This window comes from Balaenoptera acutorostrata, chromosome 2 (genome assembly GCF_949987535.1).
Source record: "Balaenoptera acutorostrata chromosome 2, mBalAcu1.1, whole genome shotgun sequence".
In the NCBI taxonomy this organism is placed as follows: domain Eukaryota; kingdom Metazoa; phylum Chordata; class Mammalia; order Artiodactyla; family Balaenopteridae; genus Balaenoptera; species Balaenoptera acutorostrata.
Window position 1 is genome coordinate 51527219 of NC_080065.1, and position 19158 is coordinate 51546376.

General features: G+C 40.6%; 1 protein-coding gene across 1 annotated transcript in view; it reads left to right on the plus strand.

Moving 5' to 3' along the window:
- The first annotated feature begins 206 nt into the window (after nucleotides 1-206).
- The window catches only part of ZSWIM6 (zinc finger SWIM-type containing 6), a 200662-nt gene continuing 181710 nt past the window's right edge, over nucleotides 207-19158 (plus strand). The window contains exon 1 of the mRNA XM_057541153.1: nucleotides 207-887. Coding sequence (XP_057397136.1) covers nucleotides 224-887 — 664 coding nt within the window. The 5' untranslated portion in view covers nucleotides 207-223. The remainder of the gene's footprint in view (nucleotides 888-19158) is intronic.

Consider the following 19158-nt stretch of genomic DNA (forward strand, 5'->3'; position numbering starts at 1 on the left):
AGCCCAGCGATTTGCATAGGTCCCGCCCTTGGCCCTAGGTTCCCCTATCGGGGCCCCGCCTCAGCCTCGACGTCACGGTGAGGGCCCCACCTCTTGTGCCCGTACAAGGAGCGGCGGGCCCTAGATGGCAGCGTGGCGTCGCGGCGGCGTGTGCGTGTCGCGCTTCCTTGTGCCGTTTATAGGGTCCTGGCACTTCCGCTGTCGGGTTAGAAGCGGCGCGGTCATGGCGGAGCGCGGACAGCAGCCTCCTCCCGCGAAACGGCTCTGCTGCCGGCCGGGCGGCGGAGGCGGCGGCGGCGGCGGCGGCGGGGCCAGCAGCGGCGGCGGAGGAGCGGGTGGCGGTTACAGCTCTGCCTGTCGGCCGGGCCCGCGGGCGGGCGGCGCGGCGGCGGCGGCGTGCGGGGGCGGCGCAGCGCTGGGGTTGCTGCCGCCGGGCAAGACCCAGAGCCCCGAGTCGCTGCTGGACATCGCGGCGCGCAAGGTGGCTGAGAAGTGGCCGTTCCAGCGCGTGGAGGAGCGCTTCGAGCGCATCCCGGAGCCGGTGCAGCGCCGCATCGTCTACTGGTCCTTCCCCCGCAGCGAGCGGGAGATCTGCATGTACTCGTCCTTCAACACCGGCGGCGGCGCCGCGGGCGGCCCCGGCGAAGACAGCAGCGGCCCCGGCGGCGCGGGCGGCGGCGCGGGCGGCGCAGGCGGCGGCGGCTCCTCGTCCTCGCCGGTCGCCACCTCGGCCGCCGCCGCCGCTGCCGCCGCCGCCGCCGCTGGGGCCGGGGCCCCGTCGGCGGGGGCCGCCGGGTCGGCGGACGGCGGAGACGAGACACGGCTGCCCTTCCGCCGGGGCATCGCGCTGCTGGAGAGCGGCTGCGTCGACAACGTCCTGCAAGTCGGTGAGTCACGGGGCAGTCGCGGGGCTGTCTGTCCGTCCGTCAGTCCCTCGGGGGGGCGCCCGCCCGCTCCCCTCCCCTCCCCTCCCGGCAGCCCCTCAGCCCAGCGCGCGCCCGCACCCCGCCCGGTGCCCTCACCGTCCCGGATAGTCCTCCCGAGCGGAGCGCCCTTTTCTTCCCCGCCCCTCCCCGCCCCCTGTCTCCCCGGACGGGCCAGCGCGAGGGGGAAATGAATCAGCAGGACGCGCCCCTCCGCGGGGTCCGCGGGGTGGGTGTCGGGTGCCCCCGGCCCGCTCGATTCCCCGCCCTTCTTCCGGGGAGCACGTCCTGGAGGGCTGCTCGCCTGTTTTGGGGGGTGAATGTGGACAAAGGCGCGGGCTGACGGCCGGGCTCCGGCGGAGGGTGTCTGTGGCGGGGCCGTGCGGGGCGGGGGAGGGAGCGCGGGCCGCACAGACAATGCCGGCCGGGGCCGAAACGGCGGCCGGGCCGCGCTCTGCGCTCTCCCTCCTCTCTCCCCTTGTCTGTCGCTCGCTCGTCTTTCTTTCTCCTCTTCCTCCCCCTCCCCAACCCCCGCCCCTTCCATTTGAGGGAGGGAAATACATTTTAATGCCACTCGGCTGCCTCTCTTCTGGCTTCGACGGGCTGGCGGCCGCGGAGCTCCGGGGGTCGCTGCGGCGTCTGGACTGGCCCGGGCGAGCTCCGCCGGCCGCCCCGGGATTTAAATGTCCTTTCCTCCGCGCCTCTCTGTCTCGGGGCCGCGCGGATGGTGGGCGGCGAGCTGGACCCATATCCTGAGGGAGCTCTCCCCGCGAGGACGCCCCCTAATTAAAGGGCGCGAGCCGGGCCGGGGGCGGCTGGCTCTTCCCCGTTCCGGGGCGCCGCGGCGTGCCCGGGGCTTCTGCCGCCGGAGTTCGGTTTGCGCCCGAGGGACCGGGGGTCGTGCTCTGTGCGATCCGCGGGGAGTGGTGACGGGCCTGGCGCTCTCGGCCCGGCGCCTGCAGGAGCGTGAGGCGGAGGGGCTCCGCGGCCGCTCCCGCGTCCCTCCCTGCGTGACCGCCTGGCAGCCGGGCACGACCACGCACTTTGTTCTCATTTTCAGGTTTATTTGTGCCCCTTTCAGTTTTCTGTCACCCTCCGAAAAGGGGAAACCAAACAAAAGAGTCTCTTTATTTCTTTTCGGGGCTTGTAAAGTAGAAGATATTTGACAAAGGCGAGAATAGGACTTGTGGTTTAAAGCTGCACAGCCCTTCTTTTTCTGACAGACCATGAGAGTTTTCTCAAATACCGAATTTTAAAAGCTTTCCCTGTCCTCCCCTCCCCCCACCCTTCAGTGTGTTTTTTTGGTCAGATATTTTTTTCAGCTGTAGCGCTGGGGATGTTTGAGCTGCACGGAAAAGAACAATGCTATAGTGAAACTCCCCTTTCCCCGTATTTTTCTCCTGATTGCAAAACGACGTATTTTCTACCCCCCTTCTCATATTGCTGTCTATTTAAACTGTGGTGGTGCGCACGGTTCCTAATGAATGGGGAGAGGTTTGGAAGCATCACTGCCTCTGATTTTTAATTTAATCTTCTCTTTCCGTAGTTAGTTCCTTTTATCCTTCTCTTTGGGAGTCGGGTGGGGGGGCTGGGTGGGGCCCCAAGAGAGACTTAAAGATTTGTTTTAATCCTATCTGGTTACTTTGAATTCTGATGCAATCTGCAAACGTGATTTTCTGCATGGTCATTTATTTGTAAAGGCAGCCCCCAGTGTTGCCTTTTTCTAGGTTAGATACCCCTTTCCTTATGTCTAGAGGGGGGTTTAACTTCTGAGGCCATCCATCCTTTAAAAAAAATCTAATTAACAGCCTTTCAAGTTATTACCGCCCCCCCCCCTTGTTTCCTGCCTGGTTGAAATGGATTGAAGCACATCCATGGTTTCTCAGTATAACTAGTTTGTGAGTTTTTATGGCTTGGCTGGCAATGCTGAGTTTTTTTTTTCCCCCTTCTGTGCTTGACTCTGCTTGCAAGCAATGAGGAATGACAGGAGAGCACATAGGGAGGGTTTCTTGGCTGATTGCATTTAAGCCAGGAATTCACTGTGAAAATAAAGCCAAGGGACGATAAATAAAAGATGCAATCTTCTCTAGGAGACAGACACACAGCGTGGGCTTTGCCTGCTTTCATTGGTGAAGAGGCCGGGGTGAGTTGTAAAAGAAAATAGTAACTTTCTGAATAGTCCCGGGAGGAGAAGGAGGCCACTGAATGGAGCTGGCAGTGGTTGATGTGAAGTAGATGCTTCTTATATAGTTTGAAGAGTTGACCACCCCTTTGGAAACACTTAACATACGTGCTAAACAAGTGCTGTACAAATTGTGGAAAATATTCTTTTTTCCCTTCTGAGTTCTGCCAATTTCCTTAACTTCCAAGTTGTATTACTTGTTGTGCCAGTCAGCTTAGAGATGGAAGGCTGTTAAATGCCTGGCAGCTGGCACTGTGAGATAGAAAACTTATGACCAAGATTTTTTTTTCTTAAAGAAGAACAGAGAGAGTGGCTAGATTAACCATCTAATTTAGCTCTAAGTGGTGGTTTGAATTGGAACTAACATGAAGCTTATTTTATGTTTTTGTGATTTGAGGTAGAACCCTTTCGCTTCATAACCTGAAATGGAAAAGAACAGAATGCTGTGTTGATAGCATCATAAGCAATTTTCTGGTATTGCAAAATTACAAGTTTGTTTGTACAGGAAGTATTCTTTGACTTTTGTAGAGATGACTAAATTATAGATACAATACAATCTAGTTGTTGGACTTTATTTTACACTTACAATGTTGAAGATTATTTAAGGTTATTTTACACTTACAATGTTGAAGATTATTTAAGGATTGAGGGACAGAGAATTGGGATTTCCCGGAAATGAAACATACTTGCATAGTTATTTTTCAACTCCTATATTTTAAGAAGAAGAAATTTAAAGGAAAAAAAATTAAACCTTTTATGTAGGAGTTGTAAGCAATATTTAATTGGTACAGAGCTGTTCATCAGTTGATTATGGGAAGTTTTGGAGGAAGTGTTGGCTTATTATTGTTAACTAATGATATATTGGGTGGGAGCTATTGCTGAAGGTGCTTGTTTGTAAATATTATTGACAATATTCCAGTAATGATTTAGAAGTCACATAAATTTTCCCAAAAATTTTGCCTGGGAGAGAGCATCCCTAATGGGACCTGAAACTTGAATTGTTAAGGAAGAGACAGATATAAGTTACCTGATTTAAAAAAATCTAAAAGTTTCTTTAGGATTGAAAACATGATGAACCAAGTTAAGCAACTAACTGGAGCAAATATTTGCCACATGTTTGACCAAAGGCTGGCAGATAATTCCTAAAAATGGGGGAAAAAAGAGAAATGAATAACCTGGTAGAAAAATGGAGAACACATTTCACAAAGAAATGCAAATTATTAATAAATGTATTTATCTCCACTTGGCACATGGGTAGACATTGCCCAGAATTGATTGAGGAGGTGGGAGAATGGGATGCTGCCTCCCCTGATGTTTGGCACAATCTTTTTGTGTCATTTCTAGGAATTTATTCCATAGATATAATGATATTAGTGCACGGTGATGTTTATTACAGTGTGCGATGCTCATTGCAGTATGGTTTGCAATACTGAAAAGCTGGAATCAAGCTAAATTTCTATCAGAAGGGAAGTGGCCAAGTAGTACTCAATGGAATACTATGCAACCATGAAAAAACAAAGTAGATTTTTATATACTGACAAGAAGAGGTGACCAGCATATTTCATTTAAAAACAAGTCAACTCTATACTACAAAGCTACAGTAATCAAGACAGTATGGTACTGGCACAAAAACAGAAATATAGATCAATGGAACAGGATAGAAAGCCCAGAGATAAACCCACACACATATGGTCACCTTATTTTTGATAAAGGAGGCAAGAATATGCAATGGAGAAAAGACAGCCTCTTCAGTAAGTGGTGCTTGGAAAACTGAACAACTACATGTAAAAGAATGAAATTAGAACACTCCTTAACACCATACACAAAAATAAACTCAAAATGGATTAAAGACCTAAATGTAAGGCCAGACACTATCAGACTCTTAGAAGAAAACATAGGCAGAACATTCTATGACATAAATCACAGCAAGATCCTTTTAGACCCACCTCCTAGAGAAGTGGAAATAAAGGCAAAAATAAACAAATGGGACCTAATGAAACTTAAAAGCTTTTGCACAGCAAAGGAAACCATAAACAGGAGGAAAAGACAATCCTCAGAATGGGAGAAAATATTTGCAAATGAAGCAACTGACAAAGGATTAATCTCCAAAATTTACAAGCAGCTCATGCAGCTCAGTATCAAAAAAACAAACAACCCAATCCAAAAATGGGCAGAAGACCTAAATAGACATTTCTCCAAAGAAGATATACAGATTGCCAACAAACACATGAAAGGATGTTCAACATCACTAATCATTAGAGAAATGCAAATCAAAACTACAGTGAGGTATCACCTCACATCAGTCAGAATGGCCATCATCAAAAAATCTACAAACAGTAAATGCTGGAGAGGGTGTGGAGAAAAGGGAACCCTCTTGCACTGTTGGTGGGAATGTAAATTGATACAGCCACTATGGAGAACAGTATGGAGGTTCCTTCAAAAACTAAAAATAGAACTACCATACGACCCAGCAATCCCACTACTGGGCATATACCCTGAGAAAACCATAATTCAAAAAGAGTCATGTACCACAATGTTCATTGCAGCTCTACTTACGATAGCCAGGACATGGAAGCAACCTAAGTGTCCATCGACAGATGAATGGATAAAGAAGATGTGGCACTCGTATACAATGGAATATTACTCAGTCATGAAAAGAAACGAAATTGAGTTATTTGTAATGAGGTGGATGGATCTAGAGTCTGTCATACAGAGTGAATTAAGTCAGAAAGAGAAAAACAAATACTGTATGCTAACACATATATATGGCATCTAAAAAAAAAAAAAGGTTCTGAAGAACCTAGGGGCAGGACAGGAATAAAGATGCAGACGTAGAGAATGGACTTGAGTACACGGGGAGGGGGAAGGGTAAGCTGGGATGAAGTGAGAGTGTGACATGGACTTATATATACTACCAAATGTAAAATAGATAGCTAGAGGGAAGCAGCTGCATAGCACAGGGAGATCAGCTCGGTGCTTTGTGACCACCTAGAGAGGTGGGATAGAGAGGGTGGGAGGGAGATGCAAGAGGGAGGAGATATGGGGATATATGTATATGTATAGCTGATTCACTTTGTTATAAAGCAGAAACTAACACACCATTGTAGAGCAATTATACTCCAATAAAGATGTTAAAAAATAAAATACAAAAAAGAAAATTTTAAGCGAAAAAAAACAAACAACTCAACTGTTCATGTAGTATGCTGCAATTTCTGTTTAAAACAAAAAAGATGGACTTGCATATAGGTGTATAAAAATGTGGAAAGGGTACACAAGCAACCATTGAATAATGAGTATCTTTGGAGGAGGGCAGTCAAATGAATGGGCAAGGTTTTGGGGGGAGTTTTACTTTTCATTGTTATTATGGTTGGATTTTTCTTAAAACTAGCAGCATATACTTTTGTAATGAGTCTTAGGATAGTTATCCTTGTGTTTTTTTTTTTTTAATTAATTTTTATTTATTTATTTATTTATTTATGGCTGTGTTGGGTCTTCGTTTCTGTGCGAGGGCTTTCTCTAGTTGTGGCAAGCGGGGGCCACTCTTCATCGCGGTGTGCAGGCCTCTCACTGTCGCGGCCTCTCTTGTTGCGGAGCACAGGCTCCAGACGCGCAGGCTCAGTAGTTGTGGCTCACGGGCCCAGTTGCTCCGCGGCATGTGGGATCTTCCCACACCAGGGCTTGAACCCGTGTCCCCTGCATTAGCAGGCAGACTCTCAACCACTGCGCCACCAGGATAGCCCCTATCCTTGTGTTTTTAATTAATGCATTATTTTTTGTTTTGGGGGGTGTGTGTGTGTGTGTGTGTGTGTGTGTGTGTCCCCTTTCTGAAGAACTGGTATACACTCAATTTTTTTGTTTTTGAAACACCATTTCGTTATTTGTGGCTAAACAATCATTTAAAAGCAAGAAATGTCTAAACAAAACTAGAAACTAGTCTTTTGTAGGAGAAGGAAGGAGCTAGATTTTTTGGGTTTTTTTCTGGTTACTTTTGGGAGAGAAATTCTGTTTACACTTTGTTAAACATTCTCATGGTCTTTTCAGATTTGTTACTTAAAATTTCATGATTTAGGGGGCAGCAAAGCAGTAAAAGGGGATCATTATTAGATTTAAGATGGTTAAAATTTTAATCAGCTAACTTAAGGCTAATTTGTTGGCCTTTGAGTATTTTGATTTTCTTTACAGACCAGAGATTATTGTATAAAGATGTGATTCTAAATGCACTTTGAGAGTTAGGTGTTTTGTTTATTGATGATAATATAGTTAATTGAATGTAATTTTGAGATTAAGGTAATGATATAGAACAAATTTGAATCAGAGCCCTATGCTTGTTCTGTCTTTTGGTTAATGAAAAATTACACAAAAGGAAAAAAATTTGAAACTAGTTGCATATTTTTTTTATTGTTGGTCTATCTGAGTTGAGATGTTTGCTTTGCTTACAATTGATTTTTCAAAGTATGGAGCATCTCAGATGTGCTCAGCATTGTTCTGAGGGAGTTTCAATTTTAGGTGAAGCAATCTTGGAATTTTTTATGATACTTGGTTCTCCAATGGTTAGTATTGGTCCAATGAAGAACTCTGAAGTGTTTGGGAGACAGAATACTTTTCGTAGCCAAAAGATTTCAACAATACTGGAAGGTGGAATTGCAGATTTGAATTAAGCAAATTATTTCTACTCTTGCTTCAGTCTTTAATTTCCTGCCCTACACACTTGTATTCTGAGTACACCCTGGGATTGAGGAGGAAAAGGCCACCCACATTATTTTAACTGTGCATTGAGTTTCATCCTTTTTGCAGATGAGAGACTCGGATACCTTTCCTTCTTAAAACATCAGGATTCCGTGGAACGTGTTGTCTAAAGAACAATTATTGCAATTAATTGAACAATTGAAGTCAGTGTTGTCTTAAGTATGTCCTGGCCAACTGTTAAGATGTTTATCTGTTTATCCTTGGCTTCTTTTCTTTTCACAATGGGTAATCAGTTACTATCAGTTCCAACTCTAAATGTTTGGTCTGGAAAGATGCAGGGCGGCATGTCTTTTTTACTCACAATCATATTAAGAGTTTACTTAAGAATGTGTGATTTTAGCTAGTAATATGTTCAGTGAACAGGATGGCAATGAAGGAATGACTGATACTTTCGTTTAAGAAAGCTGTCCCTTTTAAAAATTATACGAACGGGTCTGTACTAATTCCAAATGCTTACGTGCTTTATATTTTTGTGTTAGAAAATCGGTTTTCTTCAGTGATGCAAAATGAATTTGGTACCTTTATTTTAAGAAACTTATGTATACATATGACAAGACAAACTCGTGTTAGAAATTTTTATAGGGGCCATCATTAAACTTGAACTGCTGTTGACCTTCACCTGTTATATTTAAGAGGACAAATATCCTACAAGAGAAAGCAGATTATAGGTAAGTATAAACATCTTAGAAACAAAGCAGATTATAGGCAACTATTTTTTAAATGGTAATAAACTATATGGAGCCCACAAAACCATTTTCAGTTACCTTTCAAATTACTATTATTTAGTTTGAAAAATCATGCTTTCTCCCGATAAAAATGTAATCTAATTTTCTTGGTTTATTAATTTTTTTATGTATGTAAACATTTGGGGATTACTGTAAATTAGAAAACATGAGCTATTTCCTCCTTATAATGAATGGAAAGACTCATCTTTTTCTGAGAAATCAGTACCAAGTGGTAATTTGGAGAAATATGTTACATAGTCTTGTCCCATGGAAAGAGACTTGTTTCTCAATCCTAGCCAGAGTCTCAAAAATAAAGTGTATTAGATTTATTTGAAAAATCTGAGTGTCTTTCCACTTCTTGCTTTCAGTGCCATGTGTTCTGCTAAGAATTTGCTTTGTACATGGTTTTCAATTCTTTAAAAATAGGATGCTTCCTTTATTTTTTTGATCTAGAAAAGGTAGCCAAAGCAAGCTTTGGAGAGAATGCAGTGCAAAATCTGCTTTTCATTTTGAACTTAAAGATTGCCCTTCAGCTGATAGTAAGTGAAGTCTGTTGGAAAAGGGTATGCTAAGTGTTTCATATTTGTGGAATTCTTTAGTGATAATTAGTTTTTTGTCAGCATATGTTACATATATTTATTTATGTATTTATTTGTAACAAATTTGATGTTCCCAAGTGAGAGAAAAGGAGACAGATGAACCTCGGTATCATTTGAGTATCATTACCCCAAGCATATTTTAGTGACCTCTGTGTACAGGTGCACTCTTCTGTTTCTTCTTAAATATGCGAACGGATGAGATTCTGTTTTTACACAATACTCTTGCATGATAGTTATTATCTACCTGTAGAGCTCTGAATATTTGTAGAGATCGATTCCAGCTTCTCCCATTTTGCTCATGAGGAAACTGAGGCCCAGTCATGTTGAGTAATTTGTCCAGAGAGGCATAGTAAATTGCAAAGTTAAACGTGGAATCTGTTTTTCCACTACTCAGGCTGCCTCCTAGTTTGCTGGGAATGTTTGGTAAACTTCAGAAAATCTCAGAAATCAGAACAAGCATATAGTGAATGTAAATTGACTATGCTGTTGGAGAGATTATTTGGCTAACATTTCATTGAATGTTATAAAAGTATTTCTAGATAACATTTTAGTTTCAGGCCAGATTCGAATGGCTTCAGTTAAGCAGTGATTCTGGCATGCTTAGTACATGCTAGTATAAAACATTTGTAGACATTTGGAAACTGTAGAGATGTTCTCTGATGAGATTAAAGTTCAGGAAAAGTTAGTTATGATTGCTAGCTGTATGAAACTATATTACAGTTGGTGTGAGTACACATGACTGTATGCATACCTCCTTGTAATACAGAATTTACTAAAAGGTGAAAATACTACATACAGAGGACGATAGAAGTCAATACCCAGTAAGAAATTTGTCTGTTCTGAACTTAGTATGTATATGAAAACTTATTCAGTAGTGTCTGTGTTTGACCTGTTTTTGTACGTTTTCCAGTGTTTCTGTCAGTGTCACCCCACCCTCATCGCTAGTAACTAGTACTATATACATAACCCTTAGGTACACTTCTTTCACGTAATTGATGTGGCCTCAAAGCTTTATTAACATCTTTTTATAAAGACCTTGTGTTATTTCGGGCTTTTCTTTATTGTGCTGAGCGTGATTTACAGTGAGCCTCTTAATACTGCTGCAACAACATTTCCAGTCAACACTTTCAGAGCACTTAACCATGTGCCAGATACTGCTCCAAGTACTTTATATTTCTTAACGGCCCTATGAGTTAGGTACTTTTATTATTTTCATTTCACAGATGAGAAAACTGAAGCATAGGGAAAAAGCGCAAGTAACTTTTGCCCAGGGTCACACAGGCTGGTAAATAATGGAGCCAGACACAGCCTCTCTGGGCTGGTACTGTTACCCCCTAAATAATACTACTTGTGATGTGTCATCGTTAACTATTCTAGAAAGTTCATCGTCATGTTTATAGTCTCTTGGTACTTTTTAGGGTGATTTTTCACAGTAGCCAGAATTTTAAATTGTGATCAGAGCTATAATTTTTAGCATGTATTTTAAAAATTTGATTTGAAAAACTGCACTTTAAAAATACCTTTTGTGGGACCTACTGTAGAGCACAGGGAACTCTGCTCAATGTTATGTGGCAGCCTGGATGGGAGGGGAGTCTGGGGGAGAATGGATACATGGATATGTACGGCTGAGTCGCTTTGCTGTGCACCTGAAACTCTCACGACATTGTCAATCAGCTATACTCCGATATAAAACAAAAAGTTAAAAAAAGTGCCTTTTGTGAACGAATTTCAGCTTTGGAAGATGGTTGTGTGGGGTGATTTTGATCATCATTCATCAGACATTTTTAACTTTTGAAAGAGGAATAACTTGCATGTTAGATCTAATTGCAATATATGTCGCATATATATATTTATCTTGTATAACTTTTTGAATGTTATGATTGAAAATTATACTATTTCTTGTGCTGATAAAAAGATTTAATTTTCTTTGAAAGAGATAGGTAATTGGAAGGATGTTAATTGGAAGGATGCAGTAGAACCTGTCAGTACATCTAAACTCTTACTAACTGAAAAAGCTGATCAGATAAATTGGAAGCTTATTTAGTGAATTAATGCGGTTAAAGTTCAGGTGACTCACTGCCTGGTCCTACGTTATTTAACAGTCTGTTTATTTAAAGCATTTTTCATTGTTAATTGGTGTCAGATCTCTAATGTTAGAAGGTATTATATGGAAAATATGCATAAGAAGATAGTACATAGAATGAGTCCACAGAAGCAAGATTTAAATTCTCTTAATTACGTTAGTACAATTTAGAATGCTGCATGTGCCATGTTGTAGCTGTTAAATATTTGCTGACAGTGATCAGTATTTTTATAAATGAAGTATAGGTATTTTATCATTTCACTGTAAATGGCAGAGCCTGGAGCCTCTTCTGGTGTTACTGTTGGTCTTTTTTTAAAAAATCTTATTTATTTATTTATTTATGGCTGTGTTGGGTCTTCGTTTCTGTGCGAGGGCTTTCTCTAGTTGCGGCAAGTGGGGGCCACTCTTAATCGCGGTGCGCGGGCCTCTCACTATCGCGGCCTCTCTTGTTGAGGAGCACAGGCTCCAGACGTGCAGGCTCAGCAATTGTGGCTCACGGGCCTAGTCACTCCGCGGCATGTGGGATGTGGGATCTTCCCAGACCAGGGCTCGAACCCGTGTCTCCTGCATTGGCAGGCAGATTCTCAACCACTGCGCCACCAGGGAAGCCCACTGTTGGTCTTTTGGTAAAGGCTGGCAGAAGTTGAAGGTAGCACTGTAGTATTTGGTTACGTTGAACCTTTGTTCCTGCTACTGCTTTATATTAACTCATTTCTACAAAGAAGATGGTCATGATTTTTATAAATATTTGTCGTAAAATAAACTGCTAAAACACAAATACCAGAAGTTTATAATCAGATGTATGTGAGAGAGGACTTTTTAAAAAAATAAGTTTACCTTATTTCTTTAGGACTTTTTTTTTTAATTTAATTTTTTAATTTTTAATTTTTTTTTGTCCATGCGGCGGGATTTAACCTGGGCCTTCAGCAGTGAAAACACTGAGTCCCAACCACTGGACCTCCAGGGAAGTCCCGGACTTTGTTTTTTTAAAGCATTCTTCAAGTTTCCTTAGCACTTAGGATTTTGAACTCCTGACACCATATTCTAGTTCTCTCTTGCTTCTCTCCTACAATTATCACCTTGTAATTTTTGTCTTATATTTTCTCTAGACCATGGTAAAGCTGAGGACTGAAATGACCAATGGCTGCTTTGTGATGATGGCAGAATCAAGTGAGACTTGAGGGTAGGAGTGAAGGGAGCCTCTGAACCTAACCTGCCTCAGAGCTCAAGTATCTTTCTTCTTTTCCCTCCTTCTCTAATGCCCATGCTTTTCCCCTTCCTTTCTTGGGCACGGGGGAATGGAGCGGGGGAGTGAGGAATAGTAGAGAGTGGTAGGGAGAAAGGCAAGAAATTGGAAGAGGTAGGAAATACCAACCAAGAGAGTGTGTTCCATTCCTTTCTTTCCCAGCCACTGTCCCCTTCCCTTCAACCTCCCTTGATTTAGGGAAATAAAACTGAGGTCACAAGGACCTATGTGTTCCAGCTGCTGCTTGGCTGCTATTTTTAGCCTGGCCCTCCATCAGGCTGGCACTAGGCCATGATGGCATAGGGCCAGCACGTTGTGGGACTGCTTGGCAAATGTCAAAAACTTAACTTTTCAGTTATTAAACTGAACTAATTTTTGTATGCTGTGTTATGATATTCTACTTACCTCTACTTTTTCGAAATGGGATGTGCTTTTTTTTTAAGAAAGGATTGATTTTTGATAGTAGTCATCATACTGTGATAACTATTTTAGGTAGGAGAAAGATTTAAGAATTGCCTTATCAGGTCAGACATATATCCTGATCAATAATTTTGGTTTTGTGGTGGCACCAAGAGCTGTGAGATTTGCCTGATTAATTTAAAATGCCTTGGGCATCTTTAAAATTGCCATTCCTGTTGAAGTTGTAGAGTCTAAATTGGTTTATATAATTATAGGTGTCATTAGACATTTAAAAAAAACACATGTACTGTTTTTTTCTACAGTTGTCAGTGTTCTCTTTGCTAACATAGTTGTGTGTGTTTAGGTTTGGTTAATGCTGTAAGAACATGTTTAGCAAATAAAAAGCTTACTATTTATTCTAGTAGGGAGTATAGGTGGGTTTTGGTTGAAATAGCAGTATCTGGGTCTCGCTCGATTCTATATACCCTAGAGCCAGTATTATGTGGATTGTATTTGCAAACTGAGTTTTAAACTTTTGGATGCACATGTGAATTTAAAACTTTACTTGATTATCAGTTGTACTCAGAATGAAAAATATGTTGTATTTGTTCTTGTATAGTTTTGGAAAGAAGTGAAAAGAATGTCACAGTGTGAATCTGTAGTATGTTTGGAAGGGACTTTGGTAAGAAGAACAGTATTTATATTCTTTCCATAGTGGTACATAGAAAAGCTGAGGGTATGTTAGGGATGATTTTCAGTGTACCATGGACCACACTGAATATGAATAGAAACAGGGATGATGATTATTATTCGCTTACTCAATGAATTGTGGTGTAATGTACTTAGATCTGCTGGATGTCAGGATAACATTTAGCTAGTGCGTTGATGTGATGCCCTTCTTAAGGTAACAAAATAGTTGGCCAAAATAACTAGAAATAGAATCAAATTGATTTTTTTTTCACTTTGTCTTTAAGGTAGTTATTGGATGAATTTTGCTGCATTCACTTTTTTGAAATAAAGCTTAAGGTGAGGGATTTAGTGAAAGTGACTTGCTGGTCTAATGGCTTAGAGAAGGCAGATGTTTCAGAGTTAATTTAAATTTTTACATCTTAAAATGAGATGCTTCCATTGTGGATAAGAACAAGTTGGGCAACTTACTCTTGCTGATCCAAGAATATTTTGTTTCTTAGAGTGAAAACAAAAATTTAATTAGGGAATATAATCAGAATGTCTTGGGGATAGAGTACATTGAACTATATCACAGTGTGTTAATTATACCACGTGGTGTCTTTCTGCAGTTAGAGGTTATGGTAGGTGTATTTTCCAAAAGTGGCTTGGAGATAGATCCACTGATATATCTATGTATGTTTCTATAGATAGGTGTGTGTGTGTGTGTGTATGTGTATATATATATGCACACATATATATATATATATTTATAATTTAATATGATGCTTAGAACATTATAATCTACTGGATGGTAGTAGGTTAGTGACTATCTTATGGATCCTTAATGTAATTTAGATTTCATTTAGGTGAGTCATGTAAATGATGTCAGCTCCAGTTTAACTAATAAGCTTGGTTAAAACCAAAGCCCAGATGGTAGTTTGACTAGTGCTGTTTAAAGTCTTATAAGCAAAGTGCTCAAATGATGTTCCTTATTGGAACTTGTCACAGCAGTTTCTTTGCAGTTTTTGTGGATCTCTCTTAGCAACTTATTAAAAAGGCATTTTGTCTAAGCTGTTTCATTAAATAGCAGGAAATTCCAAAGTATTGGATAGTATTGCATTTTTGCTTTCAATAAGGACTATTGCAATGGGGAAAAATTTTTTTGAAACTCTTTATTCATTTTAACAATTTGTGGGAAAATACTTTTATTTTAAAATGGACAGACTTTTAAAAAAATTTTGTTTCAACAGTAATTTAAGTTTCATCCATGATTTTTCATGCTCATTTATTTTCCAGAATTTGTTTTCATAGTTTATAATTTTAGATGTGTTAGAAAAAAAATTGGTGATGTAAGAGCCAGTGACTGAGTTTATTCAAAATTCAGTGTATGTATTAGGTCTGAATTTGCATTAGCTCATAGCTTAGCAGTGGCATTGTCTTTTGATTTTGATAAATCACGGGACATCAGAGTTCTTGTGCTCTTGTATGAAATTTATTTTTTGACACATAAGGATATGGTTTGTATTTTTTAAACGCTGTAACTCTGTGTGTATGTGTTGTGTGTGAACGCCTGTGCGCCTGCGTGCATATGCGTGCGTGTTGGGGTCTTGGGAAGGAATGGTGGTAAAGATGGGCTAAGTGGTGGTGGCTTAAGGCCAGAAAAGCACAAAAAATTCAAGTAGCCATGTTCAGATATAGAGGGTCCCTTTCCTCCTCCCTTTTCCGGAATTTATATTTCACTGGGCTGCTTATTTAATGTTACAAAAACTGTATTTTTTTACTTACTCCTCCCCCCCCATTCTTCCTGTTAAAGATAGTAACAATTCAGAATGTAATGTATGCAGTGTATAATGGCCATCTTATGGTGGTTTTATGGATGCATTGGCTATTGCATCTCTAAAAGGCTAGTTTTTAAAATTTACTCCTTAAATTGCAGTTCCCCTCTTTGATCCTTTACAGTTGTGGAGCAACTAGTTTTCTCTTTATTTTTGATATGCCTTTTTAATTTTTAGAATAGAGCTTTGAACCTGGCTCTTTCAAGAAGCCTTATTTATTAATTAATCTAGAAAATTCTATGTCTTGACTCTTTCAATAAACCTTACCCAGGCAATCTAGAACCGTCATACCGTTTTTAAAAAAGATATAATAGTAAATCAAGTTCATAAGTATACTCTGGATTTTTCTCAGTGATGGTGGGTAGACCTTCTGACATTCTGCAAGGGGTTGTTGTAAAGACTGACACTGGCCTGTCTGATTCATGGCCCTTTCCAAACTTGAGAACAGAACTGTGGAACTCATCTTTAATGTGAAAATCGGAGAAAATGAGGGATTGTTTCTTATGAGAAATTGCAGTGTGTAGGATTGTAGATTTCTAAGCATCTTTTATAGAGGGGAGCAATAGTTAGGCTATCAAACAACTCAGAATATGAAGTGCTAGCAAATAAATGTAAAAATATTCTGCTATATACTGTTCTTTTAAATAACACTTTATTTACTTTTTAATATTTATTTATTTGGCTGTACTGGGTCTTAGTTGTGGCATGCGGGATCTTCGTTGCAGCATGTGGGCTTTTAGTTACAGCATGCGGGATCTAGTTCCCTGACCAGGGATCGAACCTGGCCCCCCTGCATTGGGAGCACAGAGTCTTAACCACTGGACCACCAGGGAAGTCCCTGCCATATACTGTTACAGGGTCATTTTGAGTTTGCTATTGTTTAGTAGCTATTTCTAGTTTTGTTTTTTGGGGGTGAGAATCACAGAGTATTTAAATAAAAAGTCCCTTTTTGTAGTTGAAAGATAAATCTGCTAGAGTGAAAAAAAATACTGGTAAATTTTAAATCCAGGACAGCCAACTATTAATAGTGTCAGTGCAGTGTGTGTATAGTAGACATTGAAATGTCCCTTGAATGAATGGTAGGCTTAGATTATATGTCAGTATTTATGTGTACCTGTATGAAATTCTCTTAGTTGAAAAAAAATAGCTCCAAGTTCCAATTTCTGTTTGATTTTCTGAATCTGAGTTGTCTCTTAGGAGGTATTTTGAATAGGAATATGACCACAAGATAGGAAGGTTGGTTTTTGAGACTTTATTTATTACCAGCAGTACATTTATACAAATACCGTGTAAGGTTTCTTTCTTCTTTTTCTTATTTGAGGGAACTTTTTCCTTCGAGCTTGTTAACTTGTTAACAGCATCAGCATCAGCCAAAAAACTATTCTGAAAGCAGTTTATTTATTAGATGATTCCAGCGTCTACACGGAAAATAATTTGGGCATTCCTGTGTAGAACAGTACTTTTGGGTTACCAAAGCAAATAACTTTGAATTTTAAATACCTTCGAGTGATTAAGAGATTGCTTTTTCCTTTTATTTGATACTTCAATTCTTAAAGAAGTTGGCAAAAATAAATTTAATTGGTTTCTTAAAACTTTTTTCAGACGACTTGCAAAACACATATAACTTAAAAACATCCCACAAGATCTTATGCATTGTAAAAAGACATTCACTAATTAGGAGTGTTTATTAAACTGGTCTACAAAATGCTGATGGCTTTCCCTTGACGTAGAATTTCCTTAAGACCCAGTATTGCATAAAATGGGACACACCAAGCAGTTTTTTTGAACAGTAAGGGTGTACTCCCAATGCTTGGTTCATGAGAGGAGGAATCCAGATACTGGGAGACCGCATGTTCCCATTTGCCCAGTCATTCTTGGTTTATGCCTCTTTTCCTAGCATAATCAGGAATAGTCACCTCTTTCACTCTTATAAGTGTTCCGGTTCAGATGATAACATATATGGTTACCTAGCCATATATCTTGTTTTTCAGAAAGAAAGGGGCAATAAATAAATCAGCTTAAAATTATACTCTGTGTGTTCGCACGGGCATATGCTACAGCGTGTGTGTAGGGAGACAGGAAGGGAGGGAGAGGAGAGTTGTTTGGGACAGAAAGAGCTTTGGTCTTTATCAGTGGGCTCCACTCACTTTCAGGTAGGAAATAGCTGATTTCTCTCTGCATTCGCATTCACACCAAAAGGAAGCAGTTAATTAAGAGATTGTCCATCTCCATGGGTTTGATGTGTATTCCCCCTTCCCCCCACTTTTTCACTTTTTGGTAACTTAAAGATATGTAAATTTTCCTATCTTTACTTGATGTTGTAGTGCTCTAGCATATATTTGTATTAATGATATAATTCTATTTTGCACATTTTCTTGCTTTTGATCGATGTTTGCAGGTACTGCTCATTTTAGGTGCTTGCAGTTAACTACACCTGTATCATTTGCTGATCCCATGGCCATGAGCTGGAGAAGATGCCTGACCCATCAGGAGACTAGAATCCTCTTTGATGGGTCTTGTCTTACTGCCTTTGTACCCTTAGGCAGATCACATAGTGGCTCTGAATTTCCTTGAGTCTTATAAAATGAAAATAATTATACCTCTGTCGCCTCTATCATGAGGCTGTTAAGAGACCTACATGGGAATACATGAAAGTACTTGAATTCTAAATAGTTACACAAAAGGGAAATATATTATTGTTCTGCCCCAGTTTTTCCCTGATTTTCTCCATTTATTATTATTTTCTTCTAGTTTTCTATATTTTCCCCAAACCCTGCAATCATCATATCTCGATTTTGTAATCAGATAAGGGAAACATTGTTTTAAAAAAAAAAAACAAACTTTCATTACCATTAAAACACTGAAATTCACTATCCAGAGATTAACCTCTGTTAATATTTTATTATCGTTATAATTTTGCCTGATCTAGTGCAACTAAGCAGAACATATATTATTCAACAAAGTATGCCTTGGCTTTAATGTCTTAATGCCTCTCTTGTTTTTGACCCCAATGATTGATGAATTTTGCCTTCACTGGAACTCTGGAATTATTCTCCTGAAAGTGGAGAGGGGCATGGCTAAGATCAATTCAATTCTATTCTTGAGTAGAATGGACAGTTTATGGATTAACCTAATCACTTGTGATTTAGTTTCTAGGCTTCCCTGAATATTTGCAATGGATAAGCAGACGATGGAAGATAAAAGACACTCATTCAGATGCATTTCTGAGTTTCTCAAGTCATAGGGCTGTATGTATAAGATCTACATTCCCATCTTCTGGGGACTTGAATCAGTGAAAAGAGTTGATTAACCTTTCTCCTGATTGAAAGATTTACAAGTAAAGTATTCAGAAAAATAGTTTCAAGTTAAATTTTAAGAACTTAATATGAACTGAAATTTTGGTTGTGTATTTTTTTCAATTCTATTTTTGGGTGATCTCATAAATCTTTGCCCTTGAAAGCTGTGCTGATGTGACCTGGATGACCTACTCCACACTCTTTTCTAACTATCCAGTGAAAGGCCTGTTAATGGCCTTTGTATACTTCTAATATGTACCACAGAGCTTTTCATTTTCTTGTATGTGCTCTTCTCATGTGTGTACGTGTGTTAAGAGTGGACTTCATGTATTTGTTTAAGAGTGTTATAATCAGCTTGTGAACTTTGGACAGGCAAGGGTCAGCTCTTATGATATGTATCGCAGGCAGGATGATGTGGCCTGTGCTCTCCCTGTGCAGAACCTTCAGTGGCTTCC